We start from the raw sequence: 22,757 nt of genomic DNA, 5'->3' as shown, positions 1-22,757 counted from the left end.
TTACCGTTCCCTTACCCCCTCAAAGCACCAGTTTTGACCATGAGACTCTTTCTTGCTCCCTGAAATGACTTTTTTATCTTCATTTTACAAGGTGGTCATTATCAGGGAGAAATTACCATGGACAATGTGTTAAACCTGGAAAGACATTTTAAGTTTAACAATAAAAGGTCAGATAACAACCGCCCAAATCTTCATCATTAAGAAGTGACAGATTTGGTAATTAGGAAAATCCCTCTTTTTCCTTTAACTTGGCTACCTATGTACCTGTTTTTCAGTCCACATCCATTTTTTTTATATTTCCAAGCACAAAGATTTGTACTTAAACTATCTGCATTATAGAATTACAGATTTTAAAAATATTCTACACTTGATATCGCCTCACAATCTGGTTTCTGTCTTCATTACTTCTCATTCAATCTTTAATTTAATGTAATCTGGTTTTGTCCTCCAGTGATTATCTTGAAACTGCTTTTCTGAAAGTCACCAGTAATGTCCTATAAAAGAAACCTGGTAACTTTAGCTCAGTCTTGTTTTCCTCATTAGAGAATGTTTGACACCCAGGTGCAAATCTCCTTAAAATTATCTTCTGCTTTGACTTTTTAGCACTGTTCTGTTGTGGTTTCCCTATCTCAATGACCACTCAGTCTTTTTCATTGACCATTTGTCTTCCTTCCACTGCCAAATGTGTCTTTCTTCAAATATCTGTCACTGGCCCCTTGAACCCCTCCTACAAGTTTCTCCCTTGGTAATCTCATCTACTTCTTTAATAGCTTCAACTATCACCTTTATGTAAGAGGCAACCAAATCTCTAACTTCAACCCCATCTTCTCTCTAAATCTGTTACCAAAATTCCAAATGCTTGCTGGATATCTCTACCTCAATTTCTGCCAACATTTCAAACTAAATGCATATTTAAAAAATATCTACCGGGCCAGCCCGTGGCTCACTCGGTAGAGTGCGGTGCTGATAACACCAAGGCCGTGGGTTCGGATCCTATATAGGGATGGCCGGTTTGCTCACTGGCTGAGCGTGGTCCTGACAGCACCAAGCCAAGGGTTGAGATCCCCTTACCGGTCATCTTTAAAAAAAAAAAAAAAAAAAAAAAAAAAAAAAACTACCTATTCTCACAAATTAAAAACAAAGTGTCTTAGAAGAAAACAGAGATGTAAATTTTCATGTCCTTGGATTAGGCAATGGTTTCTTATATATGATACTAAAAGTACAAGTTATCAATGGAAAAAACAAATAAAGTTGGACTTTGTCAAAATGAAAACCTTTCTGCTTCAAAGGAGGCCATCAGAAAGTGAAAAGACACCCCCAGAATGGGAAATATTATTTGCAAATTATATATCTGATAAGGAACTTATATCTAGAATACATAAAGAATTCTTACAACTCACTAATAAAAAGACAACCCAATTAAAAATTGGCAAAGTATCTGATTAGTCATTTCTCCAACAAAGATATATACGAATGGCCAATAAGCACATGAAAAATATATTTATCTTTGTCATTATGGAAAGGCAAATATAAACCACAATGAGACCCCACTTCACCCCTACTAAGATGGCTATAATCAAAAAGGCAGACAGTAAGTGTTGGTGAAGATGTAGAGAAATTGGAACCTTCATATACTGCTGATGGGAATGTAAAATGGTGCAGCCATTTTGGAAAACAGTCTGGCAGTTCCTCAATTAAACACAGAGTTACCATAGGACCCAGCAATTCCACTCCTATACCCAACAGAAATGAAAACATATGACCACACAATAATCTGTACATGATGTTCGTGGCAGCATTATTCATGATAGCCAAAAAGTGGAAACAATCCAAATGTCCAACAACCAATGAATGGTTAAATAAAATGTTGTATATACATACAATGTAATATTATTCAGCCATAAAGAGGAATAAAGTACTAACACATGCTAAAACATGGATAAACCTAGAAGACATGCTAAGTGAAAGAAGCCAGACACAAAAGGCCACAGGTTGTAAGATCCCATTTATACGAAATGTCCAGAACAGGGAAATTCAGAGACAGTAAGTAGACTGGTGGTTGCCTAGGGCTGGTGGGGTAGAGGTGTTTGGGAGATATGGGAAGTGACTGGTAATGGATGGGGAACAGGGTTGGGGAGCAATGGGGAGTGACTGCTTATGGGGAAAGGGTTACTCTTGGGAGTGATAAGAATGTTCTAAAACTGATTGTGGTGGTTGGTCCAAAAGTAGTGTTATCACAAGTGATTGTTCCCAATCAGTTACAGATTGAACTCCTTGTTCTGCTCTTTTCCTCCTTCTTACTACTGCACTTGACTGAAAAAATAAAATTGATTGTGGTGATGGTTGTACAATTCTGTTAAAATTTTAAAAATAACTGAATTGCACATTTTAAGTAGGTAAATGGTATGATGTGTGGATATATATCAATAAAGCTGTTATTAAAAACAAGAAAAAAAGAATTGGTTCCTACTCTTCTGTTGCTTCCTCCTGTTTTAATACTGTCAGCCTACCCGTGCAAGTTAAGTAGGCTGACAGTCCTTTCTTCCTAAATCCAGTCACCAATTCTTATTAATTTTATCTCCAAAACATTTCCTGCATTTGTCCTGTCTTTTAAAGTCCAAATCTCTTACATCTTTCCTGGATTTCATCAGTAGCTTTCAGTACATCTCTTTTGAGCCTCCAATTCACTAAAATTGAAAATCTGACCAATCTATCTTACACTTCTAATATGTATCTTATATTTCTAGATAAAATTTCATAATACACAGGTCTGGTGTAATCACTCACTTCGTACACACACACACCTGTATATTTTAAATACACACATACCCTCAGAGTAAATTCTCACTGTGTGCTAAGCACTGTATTAAGCAATGGGATATAAAAAATAAAATTATTAATAATAAAAAAAAAAGACCTGGTAACTAATCTCTTAGAGCTCTATCTACATGTGAAAACATAGAAGTAAATGATTTCAATACAACATTATAATCAATATAACAGAGACAAGTACAAGGTATACAAAGAGCCTAAAGTAGGCTAACTTTTTAGGGTTTGGGGAGAGGAAAGGGAAAAGGAAATTAGGAAATAGTTGACCTTGTGGTGACACATGAACAGAGACATATAGCATGAGTAAAAACTTGCCAGGTGGATAACGCAGGGGAGGGCATTCAAAATAGAAAGCATGAGCACATGCAAAAATCAGAGATAATATGACATGTTACAAGGATTGCAAGCAGAGCAATGGGGTAGGAATGTGGGATGCACAGGGGAAAAGAGCAGAACACAAGGTGAAGTGATAGGCAAAGGTCAAATATAGACCACTGCTAAGGAATTTGGACTTTATCCTAGACCACAGGAATCATTTAAGACTTCGAAGCAAAGGTGAGATACATTCAAATTTAAATTTTAAAGCCATAAGACTGATGACAATGTGGAGAATATGTGGAGGCAAGAAAATCAATATGGAGTTTGAGTTAACAGTCCAGCAGAGATAATGAAAACTTGAACAAAGACAATGGAGGTGGGGAAAATACAAAGCACTCGAAAAACCTTTAAGTGAAATGGAGAGGGCTTTGTATCTGATTAATGTGGGACACAAGGGAGATTTTGAGGGTCACTCCAGTATTTCTCAGATTTGGATGACTGCGTAGATACCGGTATCAATGAGGAAGATAGGAATATAACAGTAAAGAAATACATGGGAAAACAAAGTAAGCCTGCCAATACCATGTTCACACTGGAAGTTCTTGTTATCCCTCTTTTGATGGAGACATGGGAATAGAGAAATATTTCTCTACTATTAAAACTAAGCAACAATAATCCAGTGTAACTGAAATAATAGATGGAGGTAACATTTGGCCTCAGCATAGGGAGTACTAAGGATGGTACCAGTCTGCAAACAAGGACATGCCGAGTCTGAAATGGGCAATTTTAAACTACCTAGACCCAGCTTGTTGTTGCCATGTCAGAATGCGGGCTGATCTTGTTGAAACTTTTGTTTTCTAAAGAAAAAACAGAAATCCAGATTTTCATGTGAATTCTCCTGATTTTTAAATAGCGATTCAAATTCTCTGTTATCCAAGCAAAATAGGTCATACAAGCAAAATGTTATCCATGCAAAATGGCTGAATTTTGATCCATGGATCACACGTATTCATTTTCCAGAAGAGTGGCTTTGAATAATCCAATTAATAAGCCTGATATAATTATATGTCAAATTTGGACCAAATGAATTAAAAACTGTAACTAGAAGATACACAAATATTACCTAAGACACAAAAGCAAAAGACCTAAGAGATAAATTTGCCCATCAAAATTAACAATGTACAATTTCCAAAAAAAATTAAGTTAACCTGACGAAAATATTTGCAACACATATAATCAATAAAGGATTAGTGTACAAACCATATAAATAACTGCTAAAAATTAGTAAGAATAGGGCTGGCTAGTTAGCTCAGTTGGTTAGAGCACGGTTTTATAACACCAAGATCAAAGGTTCAGATCCCTGTACCAGGCCAGCTGCCAAAAAGAAAAAAAAAAAAATTAACAAGAATAAAATAGCCAATAGAAAAACAGACAAAAGCAACTCACAGAAAATAAACCGCCCATAAACATATATAATAATGCTCAACCTCATTAATAATGAGAAATATGCAAATTCAAACAATGTAAACCATTTTCACCTGTCAGTTCATCAAATGTGCTTAGGCTGGCCAGTTGGTTAGAGCACAGTCTTATAACACCAAGGTCACGGGTTCAGACCCCCATACTGGCCAGCGCCCCCCCACCCCTAAATCAACACAAAATGTAGACAATTAAGTTTAATAATACCATCTCAGCAATGATGGGGAAAAGTGGATAACCTCATAAAACACTGGCAGGGAAGATAATGCCACATTGGATGGCAATTTGACTTGGTAAAATTTTTTAATGGATGTGTATCTTATGACCTAGAAATTTTACTTCTAATATCAACCAATAGATATTTTCTCCAAATACACAAAGAGGCTTGCTTGAAATTTTTCATTATTTATTATAGCAACAGATGGAAACAACTTCAGTGTGTCCTAATAGAGAAATAATCAAATTCTATGTAACATTTTAAAAGAATAAGGTATGTGTACTTGAAGGCTGGCTGGTTAGCTCAGCTGGGTAGAGTGTGGTGCTGACAACACCAAGGTCCAGGGTTTGATCTCTATACTGACCAGTCACAAAAAAATAAATAAATAAAAGTAAAGTATATGTATCTGAACGCTTAAAATATCACTGACTTATTATTGATTAAAATAAGCAAACTATAAAAAAATACCTAAAATAGCACTATTTTTAAATCTATAGCTACTCCTACCGTGCCACAGACAAAAATCAGTTCTAAGCAGACTGTAAATATAAATGTGAAATGCAAAAAAAAATTCTAGAACATAATATAAGAAAATATATTCTTGGCATTGGGATAGAGAAAAAAAATTTTTTTAAACAAAACACAAAAAGTATAATCCATACGATAAAAAATTAATAAATTGGGCTATATTCAAATTAAGAACTTCTGTTCTTCAAAAAGATGCCTTTAATAGAACAAAAGGGCAATTATCAACATCTTCTCTTATTCAGTGTATTGAAATACACAAAACCATGAAAGAGCTCTTATTCAGAATGTATAAAGAACGCCCGCAACATTCATATACTTGTGGAAACGTTTATTAGTCCAACTACTTTTGAAAACTGGATTATCTACTGAAGTTGAATATACACATACTCTGGGTATAATCTTCTCCTGGGTGTAATCAAGGCAGAAATGCATGCACGTATGAGGGTACTTCAAAAAGTTCATGAAAAACCAGAATTAAAAAATAGCATGAATCTTTCCATGAGCTTTTTTTTTTTTTTTTTTGTCTTTTTCCGTGTCCGGCAACGGATCACAACCCTCAGTGTTGCCCCCATACCGGACCGGGGACCGGCAACGGGATTGCAACCCTCGGTGTTGCTCCCGCGCCTCGCTCAGCCAGTGAGCGGGAACCGGTCTGTATGTGGGATCCGAACCCTCAGGCGGGAGCGCCACCGCGCTTCCCAAGCGGCGCACTTATCCAGTGAGCCACCGGGCCGGCCCTTTCCATGAGCTTTTTGAAGTACCATGTATGCACCAAAAGACTTGTATGAGGGTTTTCATAGCAGCCTTTTTTATGATAAAAAAAGCTATATACAATTCAAACAATCACCCCTGGGAAGGAGGTAACTGAAAGAGGTAGGGGCGGCTGGTTCTGGGGTACTGGAAATGTTCTGTTTTTGACCTGGGTGGTGGTTACCTGAGTATTTTTAGCTGTAAACTTCTGTGAGCACTTTTGTTCATGTTTGTAGCATTTAATAAAGAGAATTTAAATTATGTATAGATACATACAAGGTTACCTGAGTATTTTTAGCTGTAAACTTCTGTGAGCACTTTTGTTCATGTTTGTAGCATTTAATAATGAGAATTTAAATTATATATAGATACATACAACTCAATATTTATAAAGTAATCAAAGAAATTCGAACAATTGATTGTATATTAATGATATTAAGAATTATTTTTTAGAAGTCATTATGTGTGATAATGGTACCGTATGTGTATTTTTTTAATAGTCCTTATGTTTTAATGATTTTTTTTCTTTTTGGTGGCTGGCTGGTATGAGTATTCAAACCCTTGACCATGATGTTATAAGTCCTTATATTTTAGAGATACATACTAAAATAGTTATAGTGAAAGGACATTATGTCTGAGATTTTCTTCAAAATAATCCAAGGAGGAGTGAGGGGAGGGGCACAAGAGGTATAATTGAAACAAAGCTGACTGAGTTTATAACTGTTGCAGCTAAGGGATGGGTATGTGGGGGTCTTCCTTACATAATTCCCTCTACATTTTGAAATTTTCCATAATATATTTTTAAAATATATACAAACAAAAATATACTACATGTATTATATATGTACTACTATATGTATTACTATATATATGTTTACACACACAATATGCACTACATATAAAAATATATATATTTAAAATATATGTTCATGTAAATTCATTGCAACAAATCTGCAAGGATAGAACACATCAAACTAGTAATAGCGATTAATTCTGGGGCAGGGAATGATATTGGTAATATCTGTAATGTTTTCTTCTTTTCCAAGTAGAATATATATGTCTAGTAAAATTATTTTTTATTTATTTATTTTTGGCAGCTGGCTGGTACGTGGATCCAAATCCTTGACCTTGGTGTTTTAACACTGCACTCTAACCAACTGAACTAACTGGACAGCCCATATGTCTCATAAAACTAACAATTAATTTAAATTAAAAATAAAATAAAAATAGTTTTTTTATAATAAACAAGTACAAGATTCCTATTTTTCAGCTTATTATCACCTTATAGAAAGGCAATTCTGAACATTTACTTTCTAACTCAAGCAAAAGATTAAGACCAAATGAGACTCAAGGAAGTAGTTTGAAAACCTGAGAAGCTCTGGTGGGGTGATCAAACATCCTTCATGTATTACGTCAAAGACAAAAACTCGGCCTCGACACAGGACTGCAATGTGACTTGGGGAATGCCCTTCACTCTCTGGAAAAAGAAACAGAGAATACAAGACTCAAATCTCCCAAACTTAAACAGGAGTAAAACTGCATACATCCAAGAAGAGAAAATAATCATTCTTCAATATTTTGTTTGTCATACATTCATCAAATATATCACAGAAAAAGACAACTTAATAAGTTAATGGAATTTCAGTTACTATGATATAAACACATACTCTTGAAACTTATCCATGTGAAACATGGAGAAATCCACGAGAGTTTTAAATATTTGTATACTACTGCAGGGCTTTCCAGTTTTATTTAGGGAGAAAAGAAGGGGACTACAGGAATGCTGGAGGACAGCCATTTAAATTAACAAGTTTCTCATCTATATTACTTTAATGTTAATTGCTCAACAGGTAATTTAATTATAGTAATATCTAGCTATGATTCCTCAATAATGCCTCATATGCCTGAGTGGCAAGGGGAAAGAAATTTGTCCAATCTGTAGTTTTATTTAATGCTCTGCTAACAGCTGGTAAGCCACTGATAATTGATTCTATGATTCCTTTGGCACACATTAACTCCCCAAGAACTGTTTATTTGCTGTAAACCTCAGAATACTCTGACTTGATTCCAGTTTTTAGGTACTAGTCCCTTTGCCAAGGGTCCTCCTATATGATCCCTGCCCCTATCCTCTAAGAAAGGAAAAAGAAAAAAGAGGAAGAAAGAGAAGACATACACCACAACTGGAAGGAAATTTACTCGATGGTATTAAATGCTTTATACACATATCTCATGAAATCTATTCAGCTATGAGGAAGAATCATCTCCTGATAATGCTACTATTTTTTCTCTTATAACTAAGGTGAAGTATGCATTTTCCTTTCTCCTCATGGCTTCTTCCAAACCATTTGTTCTCTTCCCCTTCAAAAATCTCCATATCCTATTATATTTACCATCACTACCTTTTATTGCTACTTATTTACTGACCACACTGTTTCCAAAATGTAGGGCTGGAAAACAAAAAAGCACTAGGCAAGAGAAAGTGGGATCCAGCACATTTATACAAGAGTTGTCAAATGAAAAGAAACAAATAAATTTTTTAAAAAGAAAGAAAATATAGAAGAGTTGTCCTTAGGAGTCTACTTTTAAAAAGGGAAGGAAAAGTAAATAAATGTGCAAAAAAAGTATTGCAAGGGGGTGGGAGACAGGCAGATATTTGAATAAGTATGTTTTCTGTGGCTGCTGTAACAAATTACCACTAACTTAGTGGCTTAAGACAACACACACTTATTATCTTACAGGTCTGAGGGCCCAAAGTCTGAAATGTGTCTTACTGGGCTAAAATAAAGGGGTCAACAGGATTGTGTTTCTTCTGGAGGCTCTAGGAAAGAATCTAGTTTCCTTCCTTTTTCCAACTTTTAGATGCTCCCCACATTCCTTGGCTCAGGAGCCCCTTCCTCCAACTTCAAAGTCATCAAGGGAAGATCACAACTTTCTCATGCTACCATCTCTTTGATTCCCTCTCTTGCCTCCCTTTTCCACTTATAAGGACCCTTGTGATTACTCTGGGCCCCTGTGAATAATCCAAGATAATGCCCCCATCTCAAGGTCAACTGGTTAGCAATCTTAATTCCCCTTTACCGTGTAACCTAACATATTCAAAGTTCCAAGCATTAGGAAATGAACATCTTTGGCAGAGGGGGCATCATTGTGCCTATCACAGATACAAGCTGGTAAATTTGGTGATGGGAAGATTATTTTATAATTGTTGAGAATTAGCTCAACATTAGCTGAGAATAAGGAGGAAGAAAAGCTTGAAACAGTCTTCTCTGGTAATGAAAGAATAAACCGACAAAAGAATATAACAAGGTAGTGCTGTGAGCCCACCTGAGATTTAACTGAGATCAGTATATGAGGTTTTGTGGTTTTTGCTGGCCAAGTAAATGCTACAAAAGTAAACTCATACCCCTCATGCTATGACCATAACTGGCTATAAAAATTTTACTTTAAACTGGCTGGCAGCCAAAAAAAATTTTTTTTTACTTTTAAATAAACTTAAATGTAAAAAAATACCCATTATAATTACACTCTGCAGTAATTCTAAACTGTCATTAATTCATAAAAAGTAAAAATTCCTGAAGTAACTGGACACCAACAGTAACGATAGCAGAATTTTCCATTTCAAGATATGCTAGAATACCAAGCAGAAATTGCCATGAAACTAACAGTAAAAACAAAAATTTCATGAGTTAGGCTAGCTGGTTGGTTGGCTCAGTTGGTTAAAGCCCTGGTGTTATAACACCAAGGTCAAGCAAGGGTTTGGATCCCTGTACTGGCCAGCTGTCCAACAAGAACAACAAAATTTAACGAATCAATCTGAACTCATGTATCTCCAAGAAGTGTGACACCAGACTTTTCTGCATATGTGATATGTGTAAAGAAAAATAAAGCATACTGACATAAAGAAATGGGGCAGGATGAGCACACATAAGCAAACACTCAAAGACAATTCAGATAAGGAATGAGAATAAGAAAAGAAGCATCAGATCATATGTTCCAGGATTTCCTTAATATTCTGACTCCTAATTCTATTCTTCAAATAAATCTTAAACTCTCAAATGAAGCAACATAAGCACCAGGTTTGTGTTGAACCATGTAAGATAGTTTAGAGAACCCAGTTACATAAATTAAATCCATAGCTTTGTTTAGGCCTTTGTATTGAAAAAAATTACATCCAAACCAATCAGAATGACTCAAAGATAAAGTTCATAGAAAGCCCTTGATTTGTCAAAACCCAGTAAGAAATAACCAAAACTTTATGTTCCACAGTGTCATAGTAGAAATAACAGAAAAACTACCCAATGCCTTTACTAAAAAGAAGTACCCATGTTTTCACTTACCAGTCCTAAAATAACTCATAATTGAATCTCTACTAATTCCTGGCACCTTGCAAGTAGAAAACAGCATTCGGAATTGATTCATATCTAGAGGAGTATTTCCAACTTTCTGAACTGGCACTTTTTCTCTATTAAAAAAAAGTATTTTGATGAAGAAGTCATTATAAAACTTACACAAAGTCACAACTATAGTATTCATCGCCAAATAAGTAAATTAAGTTTCTCAATATTTTGTCACCAGAAGCATCAGGTAAATCTGTTATTAAATTCACATACGTGTCCTTACTTTCTTAATAGCTGCCAATAGTTCATGTTATGCCAAAGAATTATACTTCCTCTTTCTAATTGAGTGTCTTCCTTTGGAGGCCAGTAGTGTTCAAAATGGGCCACAGGACCCGCAAAGTTGACATTCAGTTGTGATGGTATACGAACATCCAGGTAGGCAACATTTAGCCACCACTCTTCCAGCTAGAAGAAATTAAGATCATGAGCCTAAGGTTCTTCATAATACTTGAATGTGGAGCTGCTGAAAAAAAAAAAAAAAAAAAAAACCCACAAAAACAAGTTCCATTTGTTCTCTATTCTTCAACACTTAAAAACATTTTGTTTGAAATCATCATAGATTTTGAAAATGCTATTGTGATAATTTCCTTTTTTGAAACTGTAGGATCTTAAACATTATTTAGCTTAACTACACTACCAAAAATATGAAACAAGAAAGCAATGAAAAGGCACTTTCAGAGAGATCATCATACTGAAGTCACAAATACCCAACAAAGTACTGAGGTGTTTTCTCGGAGTACTTGGGTAAAAACATAATAAATCTCAGCTAATGATAACAAGTAAGATATTCACAATTTTCCTTTTCCAAAGAAAAACTGAAATACTCCATATCAAAAATATACAACCTCGTACTGGTCAGCCACAAAAAAAATAAAAAACAAACAAAAGAAATACAAAACCTTTTCAATTGGCTTAAAACTAATTGAGATTTTTCATAAACACTGCTTTCTGTGTCCCTCTTTCATGCTATGCAATTGAATTTCATGCATAAATAAGCACATCTTATCAAATTATCTGGAGTTCTGAAGAAATTGATACTATAAACTATAATTAGTAATTCAGAAAAAGACATGAACAAAAAAGATACAGGCAGAAGAACAACTTCTTTACCTTTACCCCACTTTAAATTAAAACCACTCAGGCTCAAAATTGAGAACAAAGGAATCCAGAAGTGTTACATTTTATTTTTCCATCATAGATATCAATGGCTCATGAAAAGATCAGCTTGCTTTTTATTTCTAAAACTAGAAGATAGTTAAAATCATTATGTCTAACTAAACTAAGGCAATGCTTTTTAATTATGAAAACTCATCCTCCTCTGGTTCATACTAGGGAAGTAGAGAAATGGTTGAGCTGAAGAGATCAAAGGAAGATTCCTTGTGGAAAATTAGAGACCCTCAGTAACTATTATACCATCTTCTCCCTTAATATATCTAACTGAAACACAGAATATTCATTAACCATTCTCCACTCCAACTTTATAATGGCCCTTTCCTCCCATGTACGCTTTAAATGTTTCTGTGTCACCTATGTAACATGTCTATTTTAATGTGTAGGGTTTTTTCTGGCTATAATCATCTGAACAAAATGTTTCTCTCAAGCATGGTCTATAAATCACCAGCATCAGAACCACATGCAGTGACTGTTAAAATAAGGATTTGGGGGCCCCATTCCATACATACTGATCAGAATCACTGATCCCAGGAAATCTGCATTTTAACAAGTTTCCATATGATAAGATAGGGGTCTACTCACAACACTCAAAACTTCCCAATTAAGTGATTCATGCATTCTTCATTCTTTTGGATGGTGATAATGACAACAATGACTGCAAAGATTTTTACAGCAACAATTTAAAAATTATAGCTATGTACATTTTTATTTTTTGTTCTTTAAGCAATTTTTCAATTATAAATATAACATAAATACCCAATTTCTTTTTCCTTTTGCCCTTTCAAGCAATTTCTGGTGCAATTTTTCTCCAATTCCATTTTGAAATTTTTTAACTATTTCTTCAGTTTTCTTATATTCTTCTTCATTTGCAAATGGCTTTACTATAAAGAAAAAATGCATTAAGTATATCTTGATTAGACATTAACTACCAACAACTGATCTTGATTATCATCACTTACATGAATCTTAAAACTCAGATGTGTAAAACACAGTATTAAATATCACAGAAGTACAATAAATTATAATAGAATTTACAACATTAAAATAACTAAAAAGCAACAATGCAAAATACTGTAAAAATGAAACAGTGGATATCATGTAATTTGATATATTTTTCTGAAAAACTCTTCTAAAATCATTTTAGATGACAATTAAAATTATGGAGGCAGGACTATCTTCTAGCTATTAGTACAGTGGGAAAGTAAATCCTGTTTAGCCACAAATAAAAGAAATCAAAGAATCTTTCCATTAATGTTCAAATCATTGAGACTTGACCATTATGCATGTAAATGTAAATCCTGCCCACAATAGTTTAGGATGCCTCATGGCCAATAATGGTTTACTTCAAAAAAAAAAAAAAAAACAAGCATACAGGATCCATACTCCATGAAAATCAAATGTTCTGAAAATTAAGCTATAAAGCAAATTAGAAATAAAGAATGAAAAAATGAATTAAAAGGTACAAGAGATACTAATATCTTCCTTCTGTTTGATTTTTGCCTCTTAAAATCTTATCCAGCTGTATCAGTTTAAATAGCTGTATCAGTCAATTTTTTAAAAAATGAAATTTGAATTCCCAGATAAAAATAGATAAAAGGAGAGGAGAAAGAAATTTTTTTTTTAAATATCAGAGGGCTTCCAGTTAAACAAAGTGGAGGAGGAGGAGGAGGAGGAGGAGGAGAAGAAGAAACCTGTTAAAATGACCATAAAGTAATAAAAAAAAGCAAAAATCCACAGGACAAAATGTAGGAAGACAAGTCAGCAAACAAGTTAAACTTGCATTTTACAAGTCAGAAAACACAAAGGAAAATGGTGACTGGCTCTGCAGAATAGAGAAAGTTAATATCTAAGGCCTGGTCTGGTGGGAGATAGGGTAGGGCTAGGTGCAAATCAAGAAGCAAGCCAATTCTTTTAGTAGAATCCAAGAAAGGTTCAAGAATCCAAGCAGCATACCTCCAAAGACGGGGGAAAGCAAGGCTGAAAACGGAAGGACTACTGAAAGTCTTCAAAAGCAGCAGTTAGACCACTACCTCATCCATACTTACCCTTATAGATCTCCTCTTCCACTTTACAAAGCCAGGCAACTTCCTCCCAATGCCCAAAAAAAGCAGGTTTACTCTCAGAAGTTGAACCAGACAAGACAGGATACATGGATTCCAGCCCATATTTTAAAAAGGGGTATTACAATGAAACTGTACACCCTGAATGATGAGCATTCCAGCTCCCTTCCCGTACTCAGCTCCCAAATCGCTGGCTTATGTCCTCTAGGCAAGACATAAGAGAATTCCTCTTTGGGGAAACTGACCAGTCCAAGAGAAAGTAATACTGGTATTCAGGTATGCCCTAACTGGAATTTCTAGGTCTCTGCCCTATTATCCAGCAATAAGACCCACAAGTTGCCAAGTCCTACCCACGCACAGGGTTCCAGTCAGCTTTTTACAGTCTCGCTCTAAATATGAATGACTAAGGGAAAGGCACTAATAACAAAAGGGAAAAAATGTTTTAAATAAAAGCTTGGTCCATGGCTGGCCACATAGCTCAGTTGGTTAGAGCGCACTGTTATAACACCAAGGTCAAGGATTTGGATCCCCATACACAGCCAGCCAGCCACAAAACAACAACAAAACACAATGTCTTCGGGCCGGCCCGGTGGCGCACTGGAGAGTGCGCCGCTTGGGAGCGCAGCGGCGCTCCCGCCAAGGGTTCGGATCCCATGTGGAGACCGGTTCCCGCTCACTGGCTGAGCGCGGTGCGGGCGCAACACCGAGGGCTGTGATCCCATTGCCGGTCCCCGGTATGGGCGCGACACCGAGGGTTGCGATCCCGTTACCGGTCAGTAAAAAAGACAAAAAGGAAAACAAACAAACAAACAAACAAACACAATGTCTTCAAAACTTTTAAGAAAAATCATTTCCACTGAAAATTCTATATTCAGTCAAACAATCAAGTAAATACATTTTTAGGTCTTACTTTTTTTTTTCTCCCAAACATCCTTTCTCAGGTAGTTACTGAAGATGTGTCAAAATAAGGGAGTAAACCAAGAAAGAGGAAGACACCTGTTGGGCTAGGGCTCAGACCCTTCAAACCTGTTGTGCAGACTGGGTCACCAGACCCCTCACGTGCCAGGCTGGGTGACAAGACCCCTTATGTGCAGGTCGTGAGCTAGGTAATTGGGAAAGATCCCAGAAGCTGTTGGTGAGTGACAGGTTCATTCCAAAGAGAGTTCAGTCCTCAGCTTCCTCAGCAGCAGCAGCAGTAGTGGCCTCCGGGGCATCCTGGAGGCCCTGGCAGCAACAGCTTCCAGCAACAGCCTCCAGCAGCAGTAGTAGCCTCTCCGTGGCCGCCCCCTCACCCCCAGCATCCTGGGGCAGGGGACACTGTGGATCAGAGCCGTTTATCCTTTATTCTCAAGTCCAATAACCCAGGAACACCTGGGTGCCCATGTGCATCCACGGACAATAACCAAGGAACACCTGGGCACATGTGCACAGTTATCATTTACATCAAATGCCCAGCAAGATTCTGAACCCCCTGTTAAGGGACGCCCCAACCCCTACTGACCTTAACATACGCATTCTGCTTCTGTACAAATTGCTTGCTAAAATAAATGGGGGAATAAACAGAGTAGCATAACCAATGCCATTTTAGGCGGCTCTGCCATTTTAGCCAGGAAAGTCCCTATGGGAATCCAGGGTGGGGAGGGACTACAGGGCTACCCACAAAATTAGCTTATGTATCGCTGGCTTGCTTGCATTGGCTAGATTGTGTCAGATGTGGAAAATTCCCGCCTAGCTAAAAATAAAAGCTGCGGGGCCGGCTCGGTGGCGCACTGGATAGTGCGCCGCTTGGGAAGCGCGGTGGCGCTTCCGCCCGAGGGTTCGGATCCCACATACAGACTGGTTCCCGCTCACTGGCTGAGCGAGGTGCGGGAGCAACACCGAGGTTTGCAATCCCGTTGCCGGTCCCCGGTCCGGTACAGGGGCAACACTGAGGGTTGCGAACCGTTGCCGGACACAGAAAAAAGACAAAAGACAAAAAAATAAATAAATAAAATAAAAAAATAAAAGCTGCGAGAGGTTTCAATTTGGGGCTGCGCGTCTCGATTGGCCTGCGTAGCCCTGGCTGCCAGAAATAAACTCTTTTCCCTTTCCTATCACCCGGTTCTCGTGGGCAAATTTCTTTTACCCGTCAGGATGGCCATAATACCCCGAGGGATCCTGACCATTTATCCACTGAATTTTCCTTACAACACACCAAATCCAAGAACCAGAGACTACAACACAGAAGAGAGAGGTGAAAAGAACTGACAGAATGAGGACAAAGGAAAGTCCCAGGATAACAGTTGTCCAGCAAACTCAAAAGCTATGTTGATTAGAGCAGGACTGTAGAGCCCTCCAGAAGTGATGTCTCCAAGAAGAAAAGAAACAGACAGAATATCTCAAGTACTTAAATGTATTCAGGGATTTTCAGCATTTAATTGTTGGAAATAAATTATTTATGAATACAAAGCAAACTAAACAAATGAAAAACAAAAAAATGCAGCAAAAAAGGTAAAGTACAATTCATGGTTCATTTGTGAATGATAATCACATAACCATAAACACTGGTCAGGTGAGTTAAATCAGGTAAATACTGACTAAAATCAGGTGACTACTGAATTCAATTCCACATAGTGATTCTGCACAACTACATTGAGAGGAGAGGGAAAATGGGGGTAAATTGGATTGTATATATACTGGGGGAGGGGAGAGTTAGGGGGTGTAAGAAAGCTAAAGCCACATCATTTTAGAGATAGTTTATATTATTTACAACTAGGGGCTGGCCTGTTAGCTCAGTTGGTTAGAGTGCAGCCTAGTTGACCAAGGTTAAGGGCTTGGTACTGGCCAGCCACCAAAAACAAAACAAAACAAAAAAAACCCTACAACTAAAAGACCCAATGAATATAAGAATGCTAGTTTAAATATGGAGATAAACAACACAAGAAACAGATAAAAGATTTGAAAATCCTTGTCTGAGGGGAAGTGGGCCATAGAGGTGGGGCAGAGGACTGCACTTTTCATCGTAAGCCTATTAATACTATCTGGCTTTTCAAACTATGGAAAAATTAACACAAGAGAGAAAAAAAAGTTTTGGATATTCTAAGGACACTTTAATAATCATAAGCCTAGAGGAAGAAGCAATTATACCCTCATCAACTTCTAACAATATCACAGTTCTCCAAGTTGCTAATAACACTAATATATGCTAAAAGATTATGAACATACCTGATTCAAGATATTTTTTTAATGAGTCTTCAAGTGAAGGAACAGGCAGTGATGGAAGAGAATCCTGGTACTGGAATGTTCGTTCTTCAGTTGATTTAACCAATTGATTTTCCATGATATCATCACAATAGAAAAACTAAAGAAAAAAAGAGATCCCTCACAAGCTCAATCTCATAAATATTTTTATACATGCTAGGTCCAATTCATTAAACCAGCATTTAGGAACCACAGTATAACCAAGACTTGGTCCCGGTTCTTATGGAATTTATAAACTTGCTAGACAGAAAAAAACAACTTAAAAAGAAGAGAGGGTTGGGCCGGCCCAGTGGCGCACTGGAGAGTGCGCCGCTTGGGAGCGCGGTGGCGCTCCCACCAAGGGTTCGGATCCCATGTGGAGACCGGTTCCCGCTCACTGGCTGAGCGTGGTGCGGGCGCAACACCGAGGGTTGCGATCCCGTTGCCGGTCCCCGGTACGGGCATGACACCGAGGGTTGCGATCCCATTACCGGTCAGTAAAAAAGACAAAAAAAGAAAAAAAAAAAAAAAGAAGAGAGGGTAGACTGAAAATGCTAGAAGTCAAAGAGTGATCAATGGGACAAGCATAATTAGTTGCCATTTATTGAACACCTACCATTTGCAAGGTACTGCAGTATGCTACAGAAAACATGTGTTACCTCCCTGCATTAGTTCGTTTTTGTTGCTTATAACAAAATACTTGGAACTGGGTAATTTACAAGAAAATGAAATTTACTGCTTACAGTCTCTGAGGCTAGGAAGTCCAAAGTCCATCTGGTGACGGTGACAGTGACCCAGGGGTCTCACATTGCAAGATGGTGGAAACAGAGAGAGCAGAGAGACAGACAGACTCTCCTCTTCTTTTAAAGCCCTCAGAACCACAGCCCTAACCACCATTTTTAATCCATTCACTACTGCATGGTCCTATAACTTAATCACCTCTTCAAGGCTCCACATTTCAGTCACAATAGGATTTCCCACCCTCTTAACAGTCATTGTGGGGGTTAAGTTTCTAATACCTAAAACTTGGGGGACACAATTCAAGCTTCAGTGAGTTTTGGGGGACATGATTCAATCCACTACACTCCCTGATCTTCATGTCATCTCTGAAAGGTGGCATTCTTTTTCATTTTACATATGAAAAAACCACACTGAGACTTAGTAACCTGCCTAAGGTCAAACCTGGGACTCGAACCAGATCTTCCTGAGGCAGTAAGATGTGAACTCACAGAAAACGAAAAAGAGAACCAGCAACAATAAGTAAAGGAACAGATGTCACATACCAGTACATCAAGAAGATGAACTGTTCTGTTTTGAGATCACAGAGATTTGAAATAGGCTAGTGACTGTGGGAAGGAAGAAACAAGCTTTAAAAACATTAGAGAAAGAAATTAACAAAAGCTGGTGAAAGTAGGTAGAAGACACACAATCTAGGAACTGGGAGGCCCCCAAACTCAAACTTTCGTGAATCACTGCAAACACACGCAAAAAGTCCACCTTCAAGAGAGCAGAATTAAAGTACTATAGGATTACCTAAGCTTCAGACAACCGTATCTTCCATGAGACGGGTCCTCGGGATACAAGATATCTCCCGATGCCTGGGTATCTGTGCCGGCAACCTGTCTCAGGGCAACGAGGAATCGAAGCAGGAACAGAGGGCGATGAGAGCTCGGAGACTCCTCCCAGCAGCGCAGAAGTAGCGCCGTACACTCTCAAGAGGCCACCAAGCGAGAGAAATCCAACCAAGCACCACGACCGACAGCCCAGCGGCCCAACCTCACGGGTACCTCTTAGAGCCCGGCAGGCAACATGCCTGATGATAGCGCAACCCCCGCCCAGTCCGTGCTCTTCTGCGGCTCTACGAGCACACGACTTAACTCTCTCCCACACGACTTAACTTCCCCCGCCCTCCGAGGTGAAAGGTTAGGGGAGGGAGGAGTGCTGCCTCCCAGCCCCCCCTGGCGGCGCCTCTCCGCCGCCGCGGCAGCGAACAGCCGCGCCCGCCAACTCCCTCTGGACCGCGAAAGAGCGGGAATTGGACGGAAAGCCGCGAGGGTCCCTCTCCGCGCTCGCCGGGGAACAGGATTGGACGGAAAGCCGCGAGGGTCCCGCGCCGTGCTTGAAGCCAGGGGCGGGCTGGGCCTGCGCTATGGTGGGGACCGACCCCGCCGCCCGCAGGCGTCCGAGGCCGGACGCTCGTTTCTGGGCTGTAGGCCTGGGAAAGGCTTGCCTGGTACCCGAAGAGCGTTCCGAACCCAGCGGGGCAGCCGTTTCCTGCCTGATGCTAGGAGAGCTCGGCGCCCTGACCCGGGACACGTAGAGGCCTCCGGGCTTGCCGCGCTCCGCCCACGCAGGTACCCAACACTCTGGGATGGGTGAAGGGAAAAATTGGTCCTTCCCATTTTCACCCAACTTCTGCACGACGCGGCACCCTCTTTCCCTTCCTCTTCCCAGCTCTGGCTTACCAGCTGCTCCTGTCCCTTCCCATTGCGACGCTTTTTGCAGCCCCTAATCAAGAATTTACATCAATGCCTTATAAAAGAGCCTTATTGTTCCCCCCAGTGTCCTGGAAGAGAATAGTGACCACAGAGATCCCTACTTGACCTTTTCCCCTTCATCCTCTGATACTGAAGTTTGTCCAGCTCAGATATGCTGCAGCACTCTAAGCCATCCCAGGTCGCGCTGCCATTCTACAGGTCTTCATGCTACTCAAGATCCTTGAAGCCCCCAGGGACGCTCACGCTGCAAGCCTGGGGCTGATCTGATGTCTTTTACTGTAGCGCCATGAAATGGAAAGGAATTTTCATCCAGTGGAGCTAGGCAAGGTCTAGGGAAAGATCATAATGTGGTTACACTTAGTTTCACAGGTTACCATTTTACATTTACCTCCTGAAATAAAATATATTAAGTTTCACTTTTAATTTTAAATACACTTTTATTTTTGTGGGAGGAAAGACCAAAAGTTTACACTGACTCTGAACTAAAAACTGGATTTCAAATTAACATGTCATTACAAGCCCCAGTCCCTTATCTGTCTTTCCTAGTTCCTTTAGCGGTAAAGTCTGACCTGAATGGAACTGAGGCAATGTGTAACTGAATGTTCACTTGGTGTGAATATTCATAAGTTTTCTACAGAAATATTAAAGTGTTTCGCTACAGTGCAGCTTGCTGGATATGTTGTATAATATGTGGCAGACACACCTTTCTAAGAAAAGTTCTGAACTCTGAAACATATCTAGCCAAAAATGTTTCAGATAAGGCGCTGTGAACTTGTAGTAGTAATTTCTGAAGGTGTGGTAAAGAACTTCTTCTCATATAAGTTCTGTGTTCTGCATAATGTTATAATTTGCTCACAAATAGATTTCTTAAACTGAATAATAAAAATAATAAAAAGCTACTCAAAACCTTCATTGTACCTTTTTCTTCTTTCTAGCAAATTTTGGCATTTCTTTAAAAGTTTATGCATATGTAATGACTTCTTGTGGCATAGAATTTAGGTCACTTAGCTTCACTCTCTCTCCTAGTCTTGATGTTTATTTAAACGGAAACAAGATGTTGCTGTAAAAATTCCTGGCTTTTGGAAAAAGAAATAGTTGTGGGACTGAAAAAACGAGTGAACAGAGATTTGAGTGTGTAGAAAAAAAGATAATCTCAAATATACTAATAAAAAGATGTACCAATAATCACAAAAAGCAGATATTTAAAAATAATGTATGTTTTTCTTTAAAACGTGATAAATATTTTAATGGTACATTCCAAATTATGTAGCATTCAGGTTAAATTTGAGCTAGTTTTCATTTCTTAGAGAGGTAATATTGGCTAATGAGAAAGATGTTTCAGGCACTTAAAGTATATCTGATAAGAAGTTGTTCCAAGATTAAGAAATAACTATGAATCAAAATATTTTTCTAGAGGAAAACCTGTAAGTAGTACAAGTGGTAATAACTTGTTTTAGGGCTGGTTATCTCAATTGATTGGAGCGTGGTGTTATAAACACCAAGCTCAAGGATTCGGATCCTCTTGCCAGCCAGCCACCAAAAAATAATATAATAATTTTTTTAAGTTGCTGTAAAAAATCTTTCATTTTCATTCCTATGTAGCTCTTTCTCAATATACTATAAGTTGAAAAGGCCTTTATAAATAAGTCTGGATAAATTTCATCATGAAAAGTATAAAAATATTAGAAGTTCACATTTCAATCTCTATAGCTAGCTTCCTGCAAAGTCTTGTGACTCTAATGAGGTGTAGTAAATAGCCCTAATCCATGGGACAGATCTGTAACCTAATTTCATCCTGATGTATAAAATGAACATGTTGAAGAAATAATTATGTCATCTTTTCCTTTTTTTTTTTTGGCGGCTGGCCAGTACAGGCATCCGAACCCTTGATCTTGGTGTTATAACACCCCACTCTAACCAACTGAGCTAATCAGCCAGCCGCTTTTTCTTCTTAATGGGGGCAGTAGAGGTTTGGTCATTTTGGGAAGCAGTCAACCTGGATTCGAAAATGTCAACCCAGTATTAAAAATTATTTCTACGGGCTGGCCCCGTGGCTCACTCGGGAGAGTGCGGCACTGGTAGCGCCGAGACCACGGGTTCGGATCCTATATAGGGATGGCCGGTGCACTCACTGGCTGAGCGTGGTACGGACCACACTATGCCAAGGGTTGTGATCCCCTTACCGGTCAAAAAAAAAAAAAAATTCTACTACCAATAGCAGATGAACAGTGTTTCATACTAATCATTGATTTGGGGTTGCCTTTTATGATATTTACTGTATTATCAAAATTTACCACCAAAATCCTAGGGGAAGAGTTAAGATGCTGATGATGTTTGCTGTAGGCTGGATGCCCCCCCCCCCTCATTGAAGTGTAAATCCCCTTTGAAACTAGTGAGGGTGGGAAATCCTATTATGGTAATTGAAAGGTGGTACCTTGAAGAGGTGATTAGATTGCATGACCATGCCATAATAAATGGATTAATAATAGTGGTCAGGGGCATGGTTCTGTGGGTTTTAAAAGAATAGCAGATGAGGAGGTTAATATCTCTCTGCTTCCACCATCTTGCAGTGTGAGACCTCTGAGTCACCGTCGCCACCACCAGATATGTTCCTTGGACTTTAGACTTCCCAGCCTCAGAAACTGTAGCAATAAATTTCATTTTCTTATAAATTACAAAGTTCTGTGTATTTTGTTATAAGCAACAAAAACGGACTAATACAATGTTTTTACATCCCAGAAAAATTTATTACGAAACAGAATATAACATTTAAAAAAAATTAACAGCTTTATTGAGATATAATTTACATACCATAAAGTTCACCCATTTTTTAAATTCAAAATATTTTAACATTTACTTTTACATATTTGTGAGGTACAGTGTGTTGTTTCAATACATGCATATACTACACAATGACTCACTTAGAATAGATAGCATGGTTTTATACTCATTAGTCCAAGTTTGCCCATTTAAAGTGTATAAATCAATAGTTTTTTACTGTATTTGAAACAGAGCCCCCAAAGGGATTTCTCTTAGTTTCCTCTTTCCTCCCTGTGCCCATTTTTGTAGCTTCTATATTCTCAAAGGTTATGAATCAGAGCTGATCCTCCCTGCTGTTCTCCCGCTTTGTTAATCAACCTTTTCGAACAAAGGCATTTCAAAGAAAAGCCACGCTGATTATTAACCTGTAGTATTGCTTAGAGAAGATTGTGTTAGGCATACATATTAGTCAAGAGTCTGAGTCAGGGAGTTTAAAGTTCCAGTGATGTTGGCTAAGGTCATTGTCTTT

The 22,757-nt window shown here is 38.3% G+C and overlaps 1 protein-coding gene and 1 long non-coding RNA gene across 3 annotated transcripts in view; one reads left to right on the top strand and one right to left on the bottom strand.

The window, feature by feature from the left end:
- The window catches only part of CROT (carnitine O-octanoyltransferase), a 39,764-nt gene extending 20,874 nt beyond the window's left edge, over nucleotides 1-18,890 (bottom strand). Inside the window, exons 1-6 of one of the 2 annotated variants that reach the window (XM_008589377.1) lie at nucleotides 18,504-18,890; nucleotides 16,956-17,091; nucleotides 12,448-12,572; nucleotides 10,742-10,923; nucleotides 10,459-10,583; nucleotides 7,490-7,598 (exon numbers count right to left, since the gene is read on the bottom strand). In XM_008589377.1, the coding sequence (XP_008587599.1) occupies nucleotides 7,490-7,598; nucleotides 10,459-10,583; nucleotides 10,742-10,923; nucleotides 12,448-12,572; nucleotides 16,956-17,070 (656 nt within the window). In that variant the 5' untranslated portion in view covers nucleotides 17,071-17,091; nucleotides 18,504-18,890. Of the gene's footprint in view, nucleotides 1-7,489; nucleotides 7,599-10,458; nucleotides 10,584-10,741; nucleotides 10,924-12,447; nucleotides 12,573-16,955; nucleotides 17,092-18,503 lie in introns of those variants that run through there. The other variant, XM_008589386.1, reaches the window with a different exon arrangement.
- A 344-nt stretch (nucleotides 18,891-19,234) lies between these two features.
- Nucleotides 19,235-20,380, top strand: LOC103604792. The gene is made up of 2 exons (XR_551744.1): nucleotides 19,235-19,324; nucleotides 19,533-20,380. It is a non-coding gene; the product is annotated as an uncharacterized LOC103604792 (long non-coding RNA).
- The last annotated feature ends 2,377 nt before the right edge of the window (nucleotides 20,381-22,757 follow it).

Source organism: Galeopterus variegatus, unplaced genomic scaffold, assembly GCF_000696425.1.
Source record: "Galeopterus variegatus unplaced genomic scaffold, G_variegatus-3.0.2 Scaffold136, whole genome shotgun sequence".
NCBI classification, from domain to species: Eukaryota; Metazoa; Chordata; class Mammalia; order Dermoptera; family Cynocephalidae; genus Galeopterus; species Galeopterus variegatus.
This window is presented reverse-complemented; position numbering and strand designations above follow the sequence as displayed.